Source organism: Nerophis ophidion, linkage group LG19 (genome assembly GCF_033978795.1).
Source record: "Nerophis ophidion isolate RoL-2023_Sa linkage group LG19, RoL_Noph_v1.0, whole genome shotgun sequence".
Lineage (NCBI taxonomy): Eukaryota > Metazoa > Chordata > Actinopteri > Syngnathiformes > Syngnathidae > Nerophis > Nerophis ophidion.
Genome location: NC_084629.1, coordinates 4,182,135 through 4,201,305, shown reverse-complemented (window position 1 = coordinate 4,201,305; position 19,171 = coordinate 4,182,135). Strand labels below are relative to the sequence as shown.

The 19,171-nt window shown below is 41.2% G+C and overlaps 1 protein-coding gene across 3 annotated transcripts in view; it reads left to right on the top strand.

Annotated features, from left to right (window-relative positions):
• LOC133537886 (coiled-coil domain-containing protein 148-like) overlaps positions 1–19,171 on the top strand; it is a 106,061-nt gene that overhangs the window by 16,257 nt on the left and 70,633 nt on the right. For all 3 annotated transcript variants that reach the window (XM_061879009.1, XM_061879008.1, XM_061879010.1), the window contains 6 exons: positions 8,789–8,892; positions 12,486–12,577; positions 12,663–12,820; positions 17,146–17,241; positions 17,320–17,498; positions 17,602–17,740. In XM_061879009.1, the coding sequence (XP_061734993.1) occupies positions 8,789–8,892; positions 12,486–12,577; positions 12,663–12,820; positions 17,146–17,241; positions 17,320–17,498; positions 17,602–17,740 (768 nt within the window). The remainder of the gene's footprint in view (positions 1–8,788; positions 8,893–12,485; positions 12,578–12,662; positions 12,821–17,145; positions 17,242–17,319; positions 17,499–17,601; positions 17,741–19,171) is intronic.

Genomic DNA, 19,171 nt, shown 5'->3' with positions numbered 1-19,171 from the left:
AAATCACTAGTGTCTCAAAGGGCCGCACAAACTACTACGACATCCTCGGTAGGCCCACATAAGGGCAAGGAAAACTCACACCCAGTGGGACATCGGTGACAATAATGACCCAGTGGGACGTCGGTGACAATGATGACTATGAGAACCTTGGAGAGGAGGAAAGCAATGGATGTCGAGCGGGTCTAACATGATACTGTGAAAGTCCAATCCATAATGGATCCAACACAGTCGCGAGAGTCCAGTCCAAAGCGGATCCAACACAGCAGCGAGAGTCCCGTTCACAGCGGAGCCAGCAGGAAACCATCCCAAGCGGAGGCGGATCAGCAGCGCAGAGATGTCCCCAGCCGATACACAGGCAAGCAGTACATGGCCACCGGATCGGACCGGACCCCCTCCACAAAGGAGAGTGGGACATAGAAGAAAAGAAAAGAAACGGCAGATCAACTGGTCTAAAAAGGGAGTCTATTTAAAGGCTAGATTATACAAATGAGTTTTAAGGTGAGACTTAAATGCTTCTACTGAGGTGGCATCTCGAACTGTTACCGGGAGGGCATTCCAGAGTACTGGAGCCCGAAATGAAAAAGCTCTACAGCCCGCAGACTTTTTTTGGGCTTTGGGAATCACTAATAAGCCGGAGTCCTTTGAACGCAGATTTCTTGCCGGGACATATGGTACAATACAATCGGCAAGATAGGATGGAGCTAGACCGTGTAGTATTTTATACGTAAGTAGTAAAACCTTAAAGTCACATCTTAAGTGCACAGGAAGCCAGTGCAGGTGAGCCAGTACAGGTATATATGTATGTATATATGTATATAAAGGTATATACAGTATAGGTATATATGTATGTATATATGTATATAAAGGTATATACAGTATAGGTATATATGTATGTATATATGTATATGAAGGTATATACAGTATAGGTATATATGTATGCATATATGTATATAAAGGTATATACAGTATAGGTATATATGTATGTATATATGTATATAAAGGTATATACAGTACAGGTATATATGTATGTATATATGTATATAAAGGTATATACAGTATAGGTATATATGTATGTATATATGTATATAAAGGTATATACAGTACAGGTATATATGTATGTATATATGTATATAAAGGTATATACAGTATAGGTATATATGTATGTATATATGTATATAAAGGTATATACAGTACAGGCGTAATATGATCAAACTTTCTTGTTCTTGTCAAAAGTCTAGCAGCCGCATTTTGTACCAACTGTAATCTTTTAATGCTAGACATGGGGAGACCCGAAAATAATACGTTACAGTATTTGTACTATAAAGTTCAAATTTGAATGACAATAAAAAGGAAGTCTAAAGTCTAAGTCTAAAACATATCCAAGGGGTGCCAATCCATTGTCTTCCGAGACTTACGGATGCCAACAACAAAACAAAAAGTGAAAGGGTCCGCCAAATAAGCAAGAAGAAGCTTTTGGCAGGGGGTCCAGAGGACAGTATAAGCATGGAATACTGAAACCTGGTGGCAGACACAAAAACGCTATACGACAAACACAAAATAGGAGTACTAAAGCAAGCATACACATACATACTTACATTCACGCACAACCCAACAGTAGTCTAACCCATATGAGGCATTAGAGATAGGGGGCTAATAGGTAAGATTGTTGAGATCCGCTTCCCGGATCACATCCTTAGTCTGGTTTTTGAGTCCTCTTCGGTTTTTTGATTGTTTTGGACTCTTCCGGTGCTGGGTTTGTGTGTGCACTTCCTTGTTTGCTGTTTACTTGATTTGTTCACCTGTTACTTGTTTCCTTACGCACACCTGTTGGTAATTGTTACTTTAGTATTTAAGTCTGTTTTCGACCTCAGTTCTTCCTTGATGGTTTGTTTTACGGTAAGCAACAGTCACGTTGGCATTTCCTCATTTCTTGTACCCTTTGCTAAGTAGATTCTTAGCTTCCGTGCGCTCTGCACGCCTCTTGGACATTTTGGACTGCATGCTAAGTTTAGCATTAGCTTCCCGTGCGTAGGCACGTGCTTTTCTTTGCTGTTTTGTACCAGTGTTATTTTATCATGTTTATATTAAACCACGCTCTTACCTGCTATTCCTGCCTGTCTGGTCCTCGCGCATCTTGGGGTGACACCACGCGCATCCACAATGCGTTCCCAACGTAACAAAGATTTCAGTTTCTGTTTGAAGTTGGAGAATGAATACAGCATCCTAAGGCTCTCATCAAGCCCGTTCCAAATCTTTGGTCCCCTGCATACAACACTTCAAGCAGTACAAGCCGGCAGACGATGTTTACCTGATATCAGGTCAGAGTTACGAGTGCTGTGGGCATGCTGGGGACGATAGATAGGAACCACGCTACAGAGCCTGAGATTCAGCCTGTGGGTTGACTTGATAGGTTAGACATGCATTGTGATAAATATTGAACTCTGTCAGTCTTAAGAGATGATAATTTTGGAATTTATGTCGAGTGGGGGCATTAAACTTGGACCATGACAGGGCCCGTATGATTTTCTTTTGCATGGATTCTAATTTGTGACGGTAGCTAAGGAAGGTGTTACACCAGATTACCTAGATAGATAGATAGATAGATAGATAGATAGATAGTACTTTATTGATTCCTTCAGGAGAGTTCCTTCAGGAAAATTAAAATTCCAGCAGCAGTGTACAGAGTTTAGATCAATTTAAAGAAAAAAGTAAAAAGTAAATAATGGGGGTTTAAATGGAAACAAAATAGAGAAATATTACAAAAAGAATAAAAACAATGGGAATAACAATATAACAGTAAAATAAGAATATAACAAGACAAAGTAGGCAGTAGTGACCATGTTATGAAAACGTATTGCACTGTCATTGTTTTGCATCCCCTGTCATCCTAGTACCCCCCGCCCCCTGTCCCAGAGAGGAGTTGTACAGTCTAATGGCGTGTGGGACAAAGGAGTTCTTGAGTCTATTAGTCCTGCACTTGGGATGAAGCAGTCTAGCACTGAACAGGCTCCTCTGGCTACTGATAACACTATGCAGAGGGTGACTGGCATCATCCAGGATGATGATGCCACTACCTTACAGTAGTTTAGATGTGGTTCAAATAGAGTTTTGTATAGAGTAAGTAGCGCATAAAGAGGTAGATAATAACAAAATGGAAAGAACAGGCCAACATATTTGGATATTTTTTTAACAGATGGCTAATGTGACATTTGAAATTGAGGTATTCGTCAATGACGACCCCTAGGAATTTTGTGGAGTTCACTCTCTGTATTTCCTGCCCATTGATGCTGATATGGCAGTGCTCAGCATTTGTCCATTTTTTATTAGAACAAAATCAAATAAAATTAGTTTTATTAAGATTAAGTGAGAACTTATTGCATTTGAACCAGGAATCCACTTTTACAAGCTCTGAATTGACAGTTTTTGTAGATAGAGTAGGCTCCTGTGAGGTAAGCAAATTTGTATCGAAAATTATTTTATGAAAAGTTTTGGAGGAGTTTACGAAATCATTTATGTTTAGGATGAAAAGGAGAGGCCCCGAGATGGATCCCTGGGGAACCCCATAGTTTCCGGTCATACTTGGTGAATTGTGATCATTGACGCATACACATTGTTGCCTTCCGTATAGGTAAGAACGGAACCAATCGAGAGGTAGCCCTCGGACACCATAGTGGTATAGATTATACAATAAGATCTCAAAGTCTATTGCAGTGGTTCTTAACCTGGGTTCGATCGAACCCTAGGGTTTCGGTGAGTCGGGCTCAGGGGTTCGGCGGAGGTCAAAACACACCCGACTCCTCGTGGAGATAAAAACTTCTCCCTATCGGCTTATTACAGATATGGAAATAGCAGAAGTCAGACTGATTTGCAGGTGTGTAATTTCTTGTGAGTTTATGCACTGTGTTGGTTTTGTTCTTTGAACAAGGTGATGTTCATGCACGGTTCATTTTGTGCACCAGTAAAAAACATGGTAACACTTTAGTATGGGGAACACATATTCACCATTGATTGATTGATACTTTTATTAGTAGTTTGCACAGTACAGTACATATTCCGTACAATTGACCACTAAATGGTAACACCCGAATAAGTTTTTCAACTTGTTTAAGTCGGGGTCCACGTTAATCAATTCATGGTACAAATATATACTATCAACATAATACAGTCATCACACAAGTTAATCATCATAGTATGTACATTGAATTATTTACATTATTTACAATCAATGAGGAGCTTTGGTTGATATCAGAACTTCAGTCATCAACAATTGCATCAACAGAGAAATGTGGACATTGAAACAGTGTAGGTCTTATTTAGTAGGATATGTACAGCCAGCAGAGAACATAGTGAGTTCACATAGCATAAGAACAAGTATATACACAGAAGTATATTTGAGTTGTTTATAATCCGGGGAGATGGGATGTGAATGGAGGAGGGTATTAGTAAAGTGTTGAAGTGTTGAAGTTTCAATTAGTTGCTTATTAACATGCAAATTAGTAACATATTGGCTCTTAACTAGTCATTAAGTACTTATTAATGCCTTATTCGGCATGTGTTTATTATAACCCTAACCCTAACCAAATACGGTAACTCTAAATGAAGTCTTTGTTACTTAGACTATGTTCTCTGAGTGTCCAATAAACTCTAAATTAAGTCCTTGTTACTTAGAATATGTTACCCATACTAAAGTGTTATCAAAAACATATAACTTTGTCTTGAATTTGAAAAAAAAAGGAGGGTTCGGTGAATGAGCATATGAAACTGGTGGGGTTCAGTACCGCCAACAAGGTTAAGAACCTTACTGGTCTATTGTGTCAAAGGCCTTCCACAGATCCAAAAACCGTGAAATCTACAGAGGTGTAGCTTTCATTTTGCAAAGGTAATGATCCTTCTGTTGGTTTATGTACAGAAATGTTGTTACGACTTTATAGTTCTCTATTACGGCGTGGCGCAGTGGGAGAGTGGCCGTGCGCAACCCGAGGGGCCCTGGTTCAATTCCCACCTAGTACCGACCTCGTCACGTCCGTTGTGTCCTGAGCAAGACACTTCACCCTTGCTCCTGATGGGTGCTGGTTGGCGCCTTGCATGGCAGCTCCCTCCATCAGTGTGTGAATGTGTGTGTGAATGGGTAAATGTGGAAGTGTGGAAGTAGTGTCAAAGCGCTTTGAGTACCTTGAAGGTAGAAAAGCGCTGTACAAGTACAACCCATTTATCATTTATTTAGTCTAGTTTGATGTCTTCTTGGCACTTCGCACTAGAGGCAAGGTCCTCACAAACTGTGACTTTGCCTTTTTTGAGGTGGATAGTCGCAAATGAGGTCTTTTGTTTTGTTCACTTTTAATAGAAGACTGAAAAAAACCACCTTACTGACACCTGCTACATATTACCATTTGTTTGTTTCTCTTAGAAGAAAATAAAAAGACAGATTCGACTGCTCGTCAACAATGGGCAATCAGAATCAGATTCGACTGTGAAAATCTTTACAGGCAGATAGCCCTAATTAAAACAAAAAAAAAACCTGTCTGGAAAGATAACACATTCTAGGCATCTCTGTAAAGGTTGCAAACAGCCTCTTTAAATGAATTTCCCTTTTTTTTTACCCGTTTTCACATTTTCAATTACTGAGTTGGCGACTTGTCCAGGGTGTAACCCGCCTTCCGCCCGATTGTAGCTGAGATAGGCACCAGTGCCCCCCACGAGCCCAAAGTGAATAAGCGGTAGATAATGGATGGATACTGTGCAACGTATTGGGTACTATATGTACATACAATGTCCTAAGTGCTTGTATTGAATGAGGTGGGCCTTTCCTAGAAGGCACCAGAATACTTTAGAGTAGGCGCAGAAGTTTGACAAAATTATTATTATTTTTGAATTTTTTATTCACACCTCAACTTCAGACTAATTTCAGCTTAACTTTAAAATAAATGTATTGAAGGTTAGCAAAAAAAAAAAAAAAAAGCACATGTCAGTACATTATTGATTATATGTAGTAATATACTTATACACAAATGTAGGAACTTGTCCTTCAATCAATCAATCAATCAATGATTATTTATATAGCCCCAGCTCACAAATGTCTCAAAGGACTGCACAAATCATTACGACTACAACATCCTCGGAAGAACCCACAAAAGGGCAAGGAAAACTCACACCCAGTGGGCAGGGAGAATTCACATCCAGTGGGACGCCAGTGACAATGCTGACTATGAGAAACCTTGGAGAGGACCTCAGATGTGGGCAACCCCCCCCCTCTAGGGGACCGAAAGCAATGGATGTCGAGCGGGTCTAACATGATACTGTGAAAGTTCAATCCATAGTGGCTCCAACACAGCCGCGAGAGTTCAGTTCAAGCGGATCCAAGACCGCAGCGAGAGTCCCGTCCACAGGAAACCATCCCAAGCGGAGGCGGATCAGCAGCGTAGAGATGTCCCCAACCGATACACAGGCGAGCGGTCCATCCTGGGTCCCGACGAGCGCCTCTGGACAACCAGTACTTCATCCATGGTCATCGGACCGGACCCCCTCCACAAGGGAGGGTTTAGTTTAGTTTAGTTTAGTTTATTAAGGATCCCCATTAGTCTACACCGCAGTGGAGACTATTCTTCCTGGGGTCCAGGCAAAAAACATCACACAACCACAGAACAAACGATTAAAATGCAGTACAACATGATCCAATAATAAATTGTCATAATACAAAAATAGCAACAACAAAGAACCCAAAAATACTAATAGATGTTGTTACATAATAATTTTCATACCAAAGATAAAAATAGCAATATAAAAAGAGATACTGTATACATTTTTGCAAAAATAAAACAAAGAACCAATGGCCTAAAACACATTAGTGTACCAAAGACAAACAATAAGTGACGAAAAAGTATCATCCATCCATTTTCTGCTGCTTATCCCATAATCAATAAAATACTCAATAGTCAATAAAAACAGTCATGACATTAGGTACAATCTAAAATAATCTCTTTACGCAATACTTCTCCTTTTAGTTTATTCTTAAAGGGGGGACATAGGAGAAAAAAGAAAAGAAGCGGCAGATCAACTTGTCTAAAAAGGAGGTCTATTTAAAGGCTAGAGTATACAGATGAGTTTTAAGGTGAGACCTAAATGCTTCTACTGAGGTAGCATCTCGAACTGTTACCGGGAGGGCATTCCAGAGTACTGGAGCCCGAACGGAAAACGCTCTATAGCCCGCAGACTTTTTTTGGGCTTTGGGAATCACTAATAAGCCGGAGTCTTTTGAACGCAGATTTCTTGCCGGGACATATGGTACAATACAATCGGCAAGATAGGCTGGAGCTAGACCGTGTAGTATTTTATACGTAAGTAGTAAAACCTTAAAGTCACATCTTAAGTGCACAGGAATAGCAGTAATTCTCAAACTGGTACACAAGCTTCATCTAGTGGTACGCGAAAGAATCACTTGATTGAAATAGTGTTGTATTTTGCTATATTCCTATACTGTTCAAAATATGTGTAATGTTACAGCGGCCAACATTTTAAATATACTTGTTAAATCAAACCTCTGCCTTTTTATTAAGGAATACTTAGGCCTACTACGCTACCGTATTTTAATGTTGGTCATTGTTGTGGTACTTGGAAAGACAAGTGTTTTCTGAGGTGGTACTTGGTGAAAAATGTTTAAGAATTTTAGGATGTGTCATTTTTTTTAAACTGTGTAGTAAACAAAACTATAAATTACTTCATATGTCATAGGTTAACACCGTTAAGTGTTACTTTAGGGTATGAAATTGCTTGTTTAATTGCGTAAAACCTTAATGTCCAATTATCTGATACAGGCAAATAAATTACTGCAATGACAGGACTGTGAAATAAGTCTTTAATTAAAAACAAATGTAATTGAATTAAACATTTATATTCATCCAGCCTTTACTCCATGATTATATGACTCATGCACATTAGACATACTCTGTAAGCAATATTTGTCATGTATTTGTGATTACATTTTGTTTAATTATGTTCTGTTGGTTTAAGATTATTTTTAGTTCCTGTTTACGCTCCCTTGTTTGGTTACCATGACAACCAATTAGTTCACCTGATTCACTTGGACTCACGCACCTGATTTGTTTGGACTCAATAATCATGTCACTATTATTTAAGCTTGTAGTTGCCAGGCAGTCGGCTTGGCGTCATTGTACTCTGTACTCGACACTCTGTTTCATACCTGTTTCGTGTCATAGTTCATGCTGCCCTGCTCATGTCACCACAATTACGTTTTTTTTTTAATTAATACCACAGTTAGTGTCTTTTGTTTTTATGTCCATAGTTCTGCCTTTGTGCTAGTTTTTGTTTTCTTAGCCAAGTTTGTTCTGCGCCTTAAGCGCGCCTTTTGTTTGCACTTTTTCATAGTAATAGATTAAACATGTCTTTACCTTCACGCCTTGTCCGATCCAGTTCCTTTGCATTTCGGGAAAACAATCCACGTTCTGACAATATTACATTTCATGAATCTCGATATGCATGATCACCAAAGCCTAACACTAACCTGGATTGGAGGCATGGTATGTTAGGTTAGAAAAGGTGGTGGGTAATTAAATACAGCTGTAATGCTTTTGAAATGGCATACATTAATGAATTTGTCTCAGGGCGTTATTAATTAAACCACATAACGATTCGACCTAAAGAAAATTATCTTCAGACATAATTCATGTCATGTATAAAGTGCGGGTAAGAGCGACCTCACCATATTTTCCAGTCCATACGGCGGTTCCATAGCTGTGTTTAATCCTGCTGTGTATTTATCTGTCTCTTATAGGTGAAGAGGACCCGATGTGTGGCCAAGGAAATTAAGGAGTGTGACATATTACGCCAACACAGGCAGGTGTGGAGCAAAGAGTGCCCCAGGCTGCAAAAAGCAGAGTAAGAGAACCCTAATACGCCCAGTCATTATCTGATGCAGTTTGTCTGACTGTGCTATTACACTTAAGTTTCCCACTTAGGCCCCATTGTGCGCAGACAGGGGGCTCAGTCTGACAAAAATAGGGTGAAAAAATGGGCGAAAAAATAGCAACCGTAAGCGACAGGACTGGAGTATCCATCCGTTTATCCATCTTCTTCCGCTTATCCGAGGACGGGTCGCGGAGGCAGCAGCCTAAGCAGGGATTCCCAGACTTACCTCTCCCTAGCCACCCTGTACAGCTCTTCCCGGGGGATCCCGAGGCATTCCCAGGCCAGCCGGCAGACATAGTCCTCCTACCGGTCGGACGTGCCCTAAACACCACCCTAAGGAGGTGTTCGGGTGGCATCCTGACCAGATGCCTGAACCACCTCAAATGGAGGAACAACAGCTTTACTTTGAGCTTCTACTGGATGACAGAGCCCCTCACCCTATCTCTAAGGGAGAGCCCCGCCACCCGGCGGAGGAAACTCATTTCGGCCGCTTGTACCCGTGATTTTGTCCTTTCGGTCATAACCCAAAGATCATGAGTATAGGTGAGGATGGGAACGTAGATCGACCGGTAAATTGAGAGCTTTGCCTTCCGGCTCAGCTCCTTCACCACAACGGATCGATACAGCGTCCGCATTACTGAAAACGCCGCACCGATCCGCCAGTCCATCTCACGATCCACTCTTCCCTCACTCGTGAACAAGACTCCGAGGTACTTGAACTCCTCCACTTGGGGCAGGGTCTCCTCCCCAACCCGGAGATGGCACCATGGGTGTCAAACTCTGGCCCCATCTAATTTAATTTGGCACTTGAGCTTTACTTTGAGCTTCTACCGGATGGCAGAGCTTCTCACCCTATCTCTAAGGGAGAGCCCCGTCCCGAGGAAGCTCATTTCGGCCGCTTGTATCCGTGATTTTGTCCTTTCGATCATAACCCAAAGCTCATGACCATAGGTGAGGATGGGAACGTAGATCGACCGGTAAATTGAGAGCTTTGCCTTCCGGCTCAGCTCCTTCTTCACCACAACGGATCGATACAGCGTCCGCATTACTGAAAACGCCGCACCGATCCGCCAGTCCATCTCACGATCCACTCTTCCCTCACTCGTGAACAAGACTCCTAGGTACTTGAACTCCTCCACTTGGGGCAGGGTCTCCTCCCCAACCCGGAGATAGCACTCCACCCTTTTTCTGGGCGAGAACCATGGACCCGGACTTGGAGGTGCTGATTCCCTTCCCGGTCGCTTCACACCCAGCTGCGAACTGATCCAGTGAGAGCTGAAGATCCTGGCCAGATGCAACCATCAGGACCACATCATCTGCAAAAAGCAGAGATCCAATCCTGCAACCACCAAACCGCATCCCCTCAACGCCCTGAATGCGCCTAGAAATTCTGTTCATAAAAGTTATGAACAGAATCGGTGACAAAGGGCTGACTGGAGTAATGGAAGCAAAATATAGGACGAATCTCAGGTATTGACTTGCAATGATGACAGTGATTTAAGAGCTTTAGTGGAAAAGAAAGAGTGCAACAAAGCTTGATAACACTGTAGTGATACTGGTTAATACATTAAATAAGAAAAAAAGTTCAGTGCCTTGTGAAGCGACAAAAAAGCAGCACTTGTCCCGAGGTGCAGTAATGTCATGTGTAAGCCACCCAAGGTTAATGATGTACGCAGGCAACAGGACTCCATAATGAGCACGGTCATATGTGGATGTGTGTGACGCATTGATCTATATTTAGTATAATTATTCTCAGATACCAACGCTACCTTGTAAAATGCATGTATTTGTGGTGACTTTAATCACTGGTTGCCTGTTTTCAAGCAGTAATACGAGCTGCAGTATCGAGGTATCATGCCCCCAATTTAATGCACCCACTAGCAAATGAAAATAGCCTCGCAAATGATGTGTCCAACATCCGTAAAGCCATCTTTAGTCTGTATTTTGCAGAACAAATGACACCCTTTGCAGTGTTTAAGGGAATGCGACATAAACATAAACTATATTGCCAAAGGTTTTTTGGCCGCCTGCCTTGACTCACATATGAACTTGAAGTGCCATCCCATTCCTATGTCGGTCCACATTTTGTAGCTATTACAGCTTCAACTCTCCTGGAAAGGCTGTCCACAAGGTTGTGTGGAGTGTGTTTATAAGAATTTTCCACCATTTTTCCAAAAGCGCATTGGTGAGATCACACACTGATGTCGGTCGAGAAGGCCTGGCTCTCAGTCTCCGTTCTAATTCATCCCCAAAAGTGTTCTATTGGGTTCAGGTCAGGACTCTGTGCAGGCCAGTCAAGTTAATCCACTTGCTGCAGACGGAGTGGCGCGCTCTAGGAGGTGCGCACAGTATCGTGCACAGATGAATGTGCACAGACGTGCGCCTGTGCCGTGACAAATACTACTCTAGTATTGATATTTGAAGTTCATAAAGCCATCTTTAGTCTGTATTTTGCAGAACAAATGACACCCTTTGCCGTGTTTAAGGGAATGCGACATAAACTATATTGCCAAAGGTTTTTTGGCCACCTGCCTTGACTCACATATGAACTTGAAGTGCCATCCCATTCCTAACACCTGAGGTTCAATATGTCGGTCCACATTCTGTAGCTATTACAGCTTCAACTCTCCTGGAAAGGCTGTCCACAAGGTTGCGTGGAGTGTGTTTATAAGAATTTTCCACCATTTTTCCAAAAGCGCATTGGTGAGATCACACATTGATGTCGGTCGAGAAGGCCTGGCTCTCAGTCTCCGTTCTAATTCATCCCCAAAAGTGTTCTATTGGGTTTAGGTCAGGACTCTGTGCAGGCCAGTCAAGTTAATCCACTTGCTGCAGACGGAGTGGCGCGCTCTAGGAGGTGCGCACAGTATCGCGCACAGATGAATGTGCACAGACGTGCGCCTGTGCCGTGACGAATACTACTCTAGTATTGATATTTGAAGTTCATCAAGCCATCTTTAGTCTGTATTTTGCAGAACAAATGACACCCTTTGCAGTGTTTAAGGGAATGCGACATAAATTATTTTGCCAAAGGTTTTTTGGCCGCCTGCCTTGACTCACATATGAACTTGAAGTGCCATCCCATTCCTATGTCAGTCCACATTTTGTAGCTATTACAGCTTCAACTCTCCTGGAAAGGCTGTCCACAAGGTTGCGTGGAGTGTGTTAATAGGAATTTTCCACCATTCTTCCAAAAGCGCATTGGTGAGATCACACACTGATGTCGGTCGAGAAGGCCTGGCTCTCAGTCTCCGTTCTAATTCATCCCAAAGGTGTTCTATCGGGTTCAGGTCAGGACTCTGTGCAGGCCAGTCAAGTTAATCCACTTGCTGCAGCCGGAGTGGCGCGCTCTAGGAGGTGCGCACAGATGAATGTGCACAGACGTGCGCCTGTGCCGTGACGAATACTACTCTAGTATTGATATTTGAAGTTCTTTTAAACATTTTAATGTTTGAAAATCTTTTATTTAGAGCAAAAATATTCAATATGCCCCCCCCAAAAAAATCTCAGACTATGTTCTTACGAGTACTAACAATACATCAATTATGTTGTTTTATCCTTAGGGTGAAGACTGAGAATGAGTTGCACGATTTTATTGAAAATGTCAGGCCATTTGGCATAGAAGACACTGCCATCTTTTCACTTAAAGATTACGGTAAACCACAAATGTGTTGCGACTGAACATCATTCTGCCTTTTTGTAATGTCAGCCCAACATTTAAAGTCTGTTTTGTGTTTAAGAGGTGTTCCTGGAGCGGGATCGGAAAGCATTTGTAATGGGCACCGTGGAGCCACTTTATCAGCTGAAGGGCGACCTGTGCTTCAGGCTGGATCAAGAACAAGACCAAGGAAGGCAGCTCAACCCCACTCCGTCAAATTTGGAACAAGTGCAACATCAGGTATTTGTTACGTAAAAGAGGCATGTGAGCACTACGGTGTGCTAGGGTGTCAACCCAATTAACGCAGGTTTCAATTTAAGCTAAGGTTAATGTCTGGGTCAAATACCATGAGACATTATATAGACACAGAAACAGAGAATAGAAGACAAACCTGTGATTGCTTTTCTTGTACGAGGAGAGTGAACGGAGAAAGTTTGTCAGTTACAGGATCCACTCCCCTCGCCTTTTTCATTCATTTGGGAGGCCCTGCATTACATACACAAAAACACAGCTGCACTAAGGGAGGAGGGGGATTTACAACAGTGTTGGAAACATAGCACCTACAGTGGGGCAAAAAAGTATTTAGTCAGCCACCGATTGTGCAAGTTCTCTCACTTAAAATGATGACAGAGGTCTGTCATTTTCATCATAGGTACACTTCAACTGTGAGAGACAGAATGTGAAAAAAAAATCCAGAATTCACATTGTAGGAATTTAAAAAAATTTATTTGTAAATTAAGGTGGAAAAAAAGTATTTGGTCGACCATTCAAAGCTCTCACTGATGGAAGGAGGTTTTGGCTCAAAATCTCACGATACATGGCCCCATTCATTCTTTCCTTAACACGGATCAATCGTCCTGTCCCCTTAGCAGAAAAACAGCCCCAAAGCATGATGTTTCCACCCCCATGCTTCACAGTAGGTATGGTGTTCTTGGGATGCAACTCAGTATTCTTCTTCCTCCAAACACGACCAGTTGAGTTTATACCAAAATGGATACATGGATGATACAGCAGAGGATTGGGGGGATGTCATGTGGTCAGATGAAACCAAAATAGAACTTTTTGGTATAAACTCAACTCGTCGTGTTTGGAGGAAGAAGAATACTGAGTTGCATCCCAAGAACACCACACCTACTGTGAAGCATGGGGGTGGAAACATGCTTTGGGGCTGTTTTTCTGCTAAGGGGACAGGACTATTTATCCGTGTTAAGGAAAGAATGAATGGGGCCATGTATCGTGAGATTTTGAGCCAAAACCTCCTTCCATCAATGAGAGCTTTGAATGGTTGACCAAATACTTATTTTCCACCATAATTTACAAATAAATTCTTTAAAATTCCCACAATGGGAATTCCTGGATTTTTTTTTCACATTCTGTCTCTCACAGTTGAAGTGTACCTATGATGAAAATTACAGACCTCTGTCATCATTTTAAGTGGGAGAACTTAAACAATCGGTAGCTGACTAAATCATTTTTTGCCCCACTGTAAATACTGCACGATCCCACTTCTGACATCATCTAAAATAAAACTCTTAGGAGTAGTAACCCCCAACCACATTTAAAACCCAACTAATCAACATGCACAAATCCCTTAACTTGGATTTGAACGCTAGTCTGTTGGCTGGAAAATGCTGTACAATGTCCAGGTCACTGAACAGTTACTATTTGGCATATACAGTAGGGTTGGGTATCAAGCATCGATAGTACCTGGGTCTTACATTCCAATTCTTCCGGAATTACCCACATTTTTTAACCTTGATTCTGATTTTCAATGCTCAGTCTGCCGACTGGAAGAAAAAGCGTTCACAGAGGCTAGCAGCTCATACACCGTGTGGAGCCGGTTTTGGCTCAAAATCTCACGATACATGGCCCCATTCATTCTTTCCTTAACACGGATCAATAGTCCTGTCCCCTTAGCAGAAAAACAGCCCCAAAGCATGATGTTTCCACCCCCATGCTTCACAGTAGGTATGGTGTTCTTGGGATGCAACTCAGTATTCTTCTTCCTCCAAACACGACGAGTTGAGTTTATACCAAAATGGATACATGGATGATACAGCAGAGGATTGGGGGGATGTCATGTGGTCAGATGAAACCAAAATAGAACTTTTTGGTACAAACTCAACTCGTCGTGTTTGGAGGAAGAAGAATACTGAGTTGCATCCCAAGAACACCATACCTACTGTGAAGCATGGGGGTGGAAACATCATGCTTTGGGGCTGTTTTTCTGTTAAGGGGACAGGACGATTGATCCGTGTTAAGGAAAGAATGAATGGGGCCATGTATCGTGAGATTTTGAGCCAAAACCTCCTTCCATCAATGAGAGCTTTGAATGGTTGACCAAATACTTATTTTCCACCATAATTTACAAATAAATTCTTTAAAATTCCCACAATGGGAATTCCTGGATTTTTTTTTCACATTCTGTCTCTCACAGTTGAAGTGTACCTATGATGAAAATTACAGACCTCTGTCATCATTTTAAGTGGGAGAACTTGCACAATTGGTGGCTGACTAAACACTTTTTTGCCCCACTGTTTGTTCAGAACATAACATGCAAATACAAAAGATGAGTAACTTCCTGTGTTGCTCTGTCTCATCTGCAAACTCCTCTTTGAGGTTGTTAGGTCAACCTGAGTTCAACCTAACGCCAAGTTTCGTTTCTCTTCAGCTTCTCTAACACAATGCATAAGCAAACAATCATATTTGAATAGAAATGAGATAACTTATTTACAATTAATCCAACAGTTACTACTCCTTAGAGTTCCCCATGAAGGCATCTGTAGCGTACCCAGATGAGGAAAAGTACCGAAGTTTTTTAGTAGTGTTGGGCATTCTTCAAATTTGGACGATCGCAGTTCCGATTGTAGTTCCTTATTTTGTTTCCGGTCCACAACGATTCTCGATTCCAATTCTTTTAAGAGGCAGGGTCAAAAATGCACTATGAATTTCTTACAGGGCTCTTTTCAAGCAGTGTATAAATATCAATATTTCACATTTAAACTTGAATTTTGTTATCACAGGGGTACACTTTCACAAAAGTTTCACTTTTGTTTTGCATTTTATTTTCCACACTGGAGGATTATTGACTAGATGAGCGGCTCCACACGGTGTATGAGCTGCTAGCCTCTGTGAAGGCTATTTCTTCCAGTCGGCAGACTGAGCATTGAAAATCGGAATCAAGGTTAAAAAATGTGGGTAATTCCGGAAAAATCGGAATGTAAGACCCAGGTACTATCGATGCTTGATACCCAACCCTACTGTATATGCCAAATAGTAACTGTTCAGTGACCTGGACATTGTACAGCATTTTCCAGCCAACAGACTAGCGTTCAAATCCAAGTTAAGGGATTTGTGCATGTTAATTAGTTGGGTTTTAAATGTGGATGGGGGTTACTACTCCTAAGAGTTGTATTTTAGATGATGTCAGAAGTGGGATCGTGCAGTATTTACAGTGGGGCAAAAAAGTATTTAGTCAGCCACCGATTGTGCAAGTTCTCCCACTTAAAATGATGACAGAGGTCTGTAATTTTCATCATAGGTACACTTCAACTGTGAGAGACAGAATGTGAAAAAAAAATCCAGGAATTTTAAAGAATTTATTTGTCAATTATCTTGGAAAATAATTATTTGGTCAACCATTCAAAGCTCTCACTAATTGAAGGAGGTTTTGGCTCAAAATCTCACGATACATGGCCCCATTCATTCTTTCCTTAACACGGATCAATCGTCCTGTCCCCTTAGCAGAAAAACAGCCCCAAAGCATGATGTTTCCACCCCCATGCTTCACAGTAGGTATGGTGTTCTTAGGATGCATCTCAGTATTGTTTTTCCTCCAAACACGACAAGTTGAGTTTATACCAAAATGGATACATGGATGATACAGCAGAGGATTGGGAGAATGTCATGTGGTCAGATGAAACCAAAATAGAACTTTTTGGTATAAACTCAACTTGTCGTGTTTGGAGGAAGAAGAATACTGAGTTGCATCCCAAGAACACCACACCTACTGTGAAGCATGGGGGTGGAGACATCATGCTTTGGGGTTGTTTTTCTGCTAAGGGGACAGGACGATTGATCCGTGTTAAGGAAAGAATGAATGGGGCCAAGTATCGTGAGATTTTGAGCTTAAACCTTCTTCCATCAGTGAGAGCTTTGAATGGTTGACCAAATACTTATTTTCCACCATAATTTACAAATAAATTCTTTAAATTTCCTACAATGTGAATTCCTTGATTTTTTTTCACATTCTGTCTCTCACAGTTGAAGTGTACCTATGATGAAAATTACAGACCTCTGTCATCATTTTAAGTGGGAGAACTTGCACAATTGGTGGCTGACTAAATACTTTTTTGTCCCACTGTAGCTGATAGTTGAGACAATAATATTGATATTTGCCGTATTGTTTTGTTTGAAATTCAATGTCAAGTTTTTGAGTATGCTCTTTGTTTTACACCTGGCCCCGGTGTGCGAAATCTCCTCATCCTGTATTTGTTTGTATTTTACCTTGCTTTTTTAAAAAAAAAAAAACATTGCCTAACATGAATATATTGGTTTAATAACAGGTAAATTTTGTGAAAGACCAGCAAGATATTATAACTGCGAAACTTCAAGAGGAGTACTATGATTTAGAAGAGGAAATCACAGGCCTTGGTTTGGAGGTACTGTTTCCTCAATCTTCACCACCTATGTTCTCATGACTTTCTACAAGTGTCCAAGATCATCACTGTCCCCTGCAGAAATTTATGCCAAATTTCGATAATTTGGTCAATAAAGACAACATCCCGACTGAAGTTTTGGAATCAGACTGTCCTTATCCTGAGCTGAAGGAGTCTTTAATCCAGGCCTTCCATTCATTATCAGAAATATACCACAGTCGGCTAAATAGTCTTCAAGAACACCTGAAAAAAACAGACAGGTATGACGGACATGTTTTTTTAACGACAATCTAAGTCTATTTCGATGTGATTTATGTTTCAGTGACTATTTTCATGACGGTCTATGGCTTGTACCTTTTCCAGATTTTGTGGTTGGTGTCCGGACGACCACCTACGCTTCCTTTTCACCTTATCCCAGTACACTCAAGAAATCCCCAACAACCGGGCGCTCTGCATTCATATGCTTCAAAAACTCTTCCCGGAGAAAACAAAACATGACCTGGTCAGTACTTAATTATACAACATAATTAATGTCATTGTAGAGAGAAACATGGATTAGTAGAACAGTGCTTTCAAGGTGTAAGGTGAGTCTCCCAAGAAGTCTTGAGGGGACAACGGTAGAAACCAAAAGGATTTTCTGATAGAGTTAACAGTTTTTGGAGAGTAGGGGAGACTGGGCGGTGTTATGTTCTCTGAAGGGAGGTTGGTATATTATTAGTTCATGCATACTACACAACCTCAATATTTGGTGCACTTGCATAATCTAATGCAGGGGTAGGGAACCTATGGCTCTAGAGCCAGATGTGGCTCTTTTGATGACTGCATCTTGTTCTCAGATAAATCTTAGCTGGCATTACTTAACACAATAAGTCGGTGTTTTTCAACCTTTTCTGAGCCAAGGCACATCTTTTTCATTGAAAAAATTCCAAGCCACACCACCAGCAGAAAACATTAAAAATATTAAACTCAGCAGCCGATACTGACAATAAAAAGTCGCTCTCGCAAATGTTTGATATGAATTCAATCCATAACCAACCATGCATCACATCACTCTTGTCTCAATGTAGGTGTGCTACTTCTTTTGAGTTTTTTGGTGTTTTCCTGTGTGTCTTGCGCTCCTATTTTGGTGGCTTTTCCTCTTTTGTTGGTATTTTCCTGTCGCAGTTTCATCTCTTTCTTAAATGCTATTCCCCTTACCTGCTTTGTTTTCACAATCAAGACTATTTAAGGTGTGCGGACGCACTCCTTCTTTGTGGGTACATTGTCGATTGTCATGCCATGTACGGATGTACTTTGTGGACACCGTCTGCTCCACACGCTGTAAGTCTTTGCTGTCGTCCAGCATTCTGTTTTTGTTTACTTTGCAGCCAGTTCAGTTTAAGTTTCATTATGCTTATTGGCCCCTAGCGGCACTTGCCTTTGGTTTATTTTTGATTTAAGTGTTGGATACCTTTTTTCCTACACACCGCCTGCTGCATGGTTTGTCACTGATCACAACAAACCGTGTTTCCGACATCTACAAAGCAATTAGCTACCCGCTGCCACCCACTGATATGGAAGAGTATTACACGGTTACTCTGCCGAGTTCTAGACAGCACAGACACTCAACAATGGCACATTTGCGGATTCTAATTACTGGTTTGCAAAAAATATTTTTAACCCAATTAGGTGAAATGACATAATCTCCCACGACACACCAGACTGTATCTCACGGCACAGTGGCTGAAAAACACAGCGATAAGTAATAAATAATTCCGCTGGTAATCACAGTGTTAAAAATAACGTTCAACATATAAAACATTCTCATGCATTTTAACCCATTCATCCATTTTTCTACCGCACCTGTTCCAGAAGTCGCATTAATGGTAAGAACTATTTTATTCATTATTGGTTAGCTACAGAAAAACAATGTTATTAAAAAGAAGAACATACT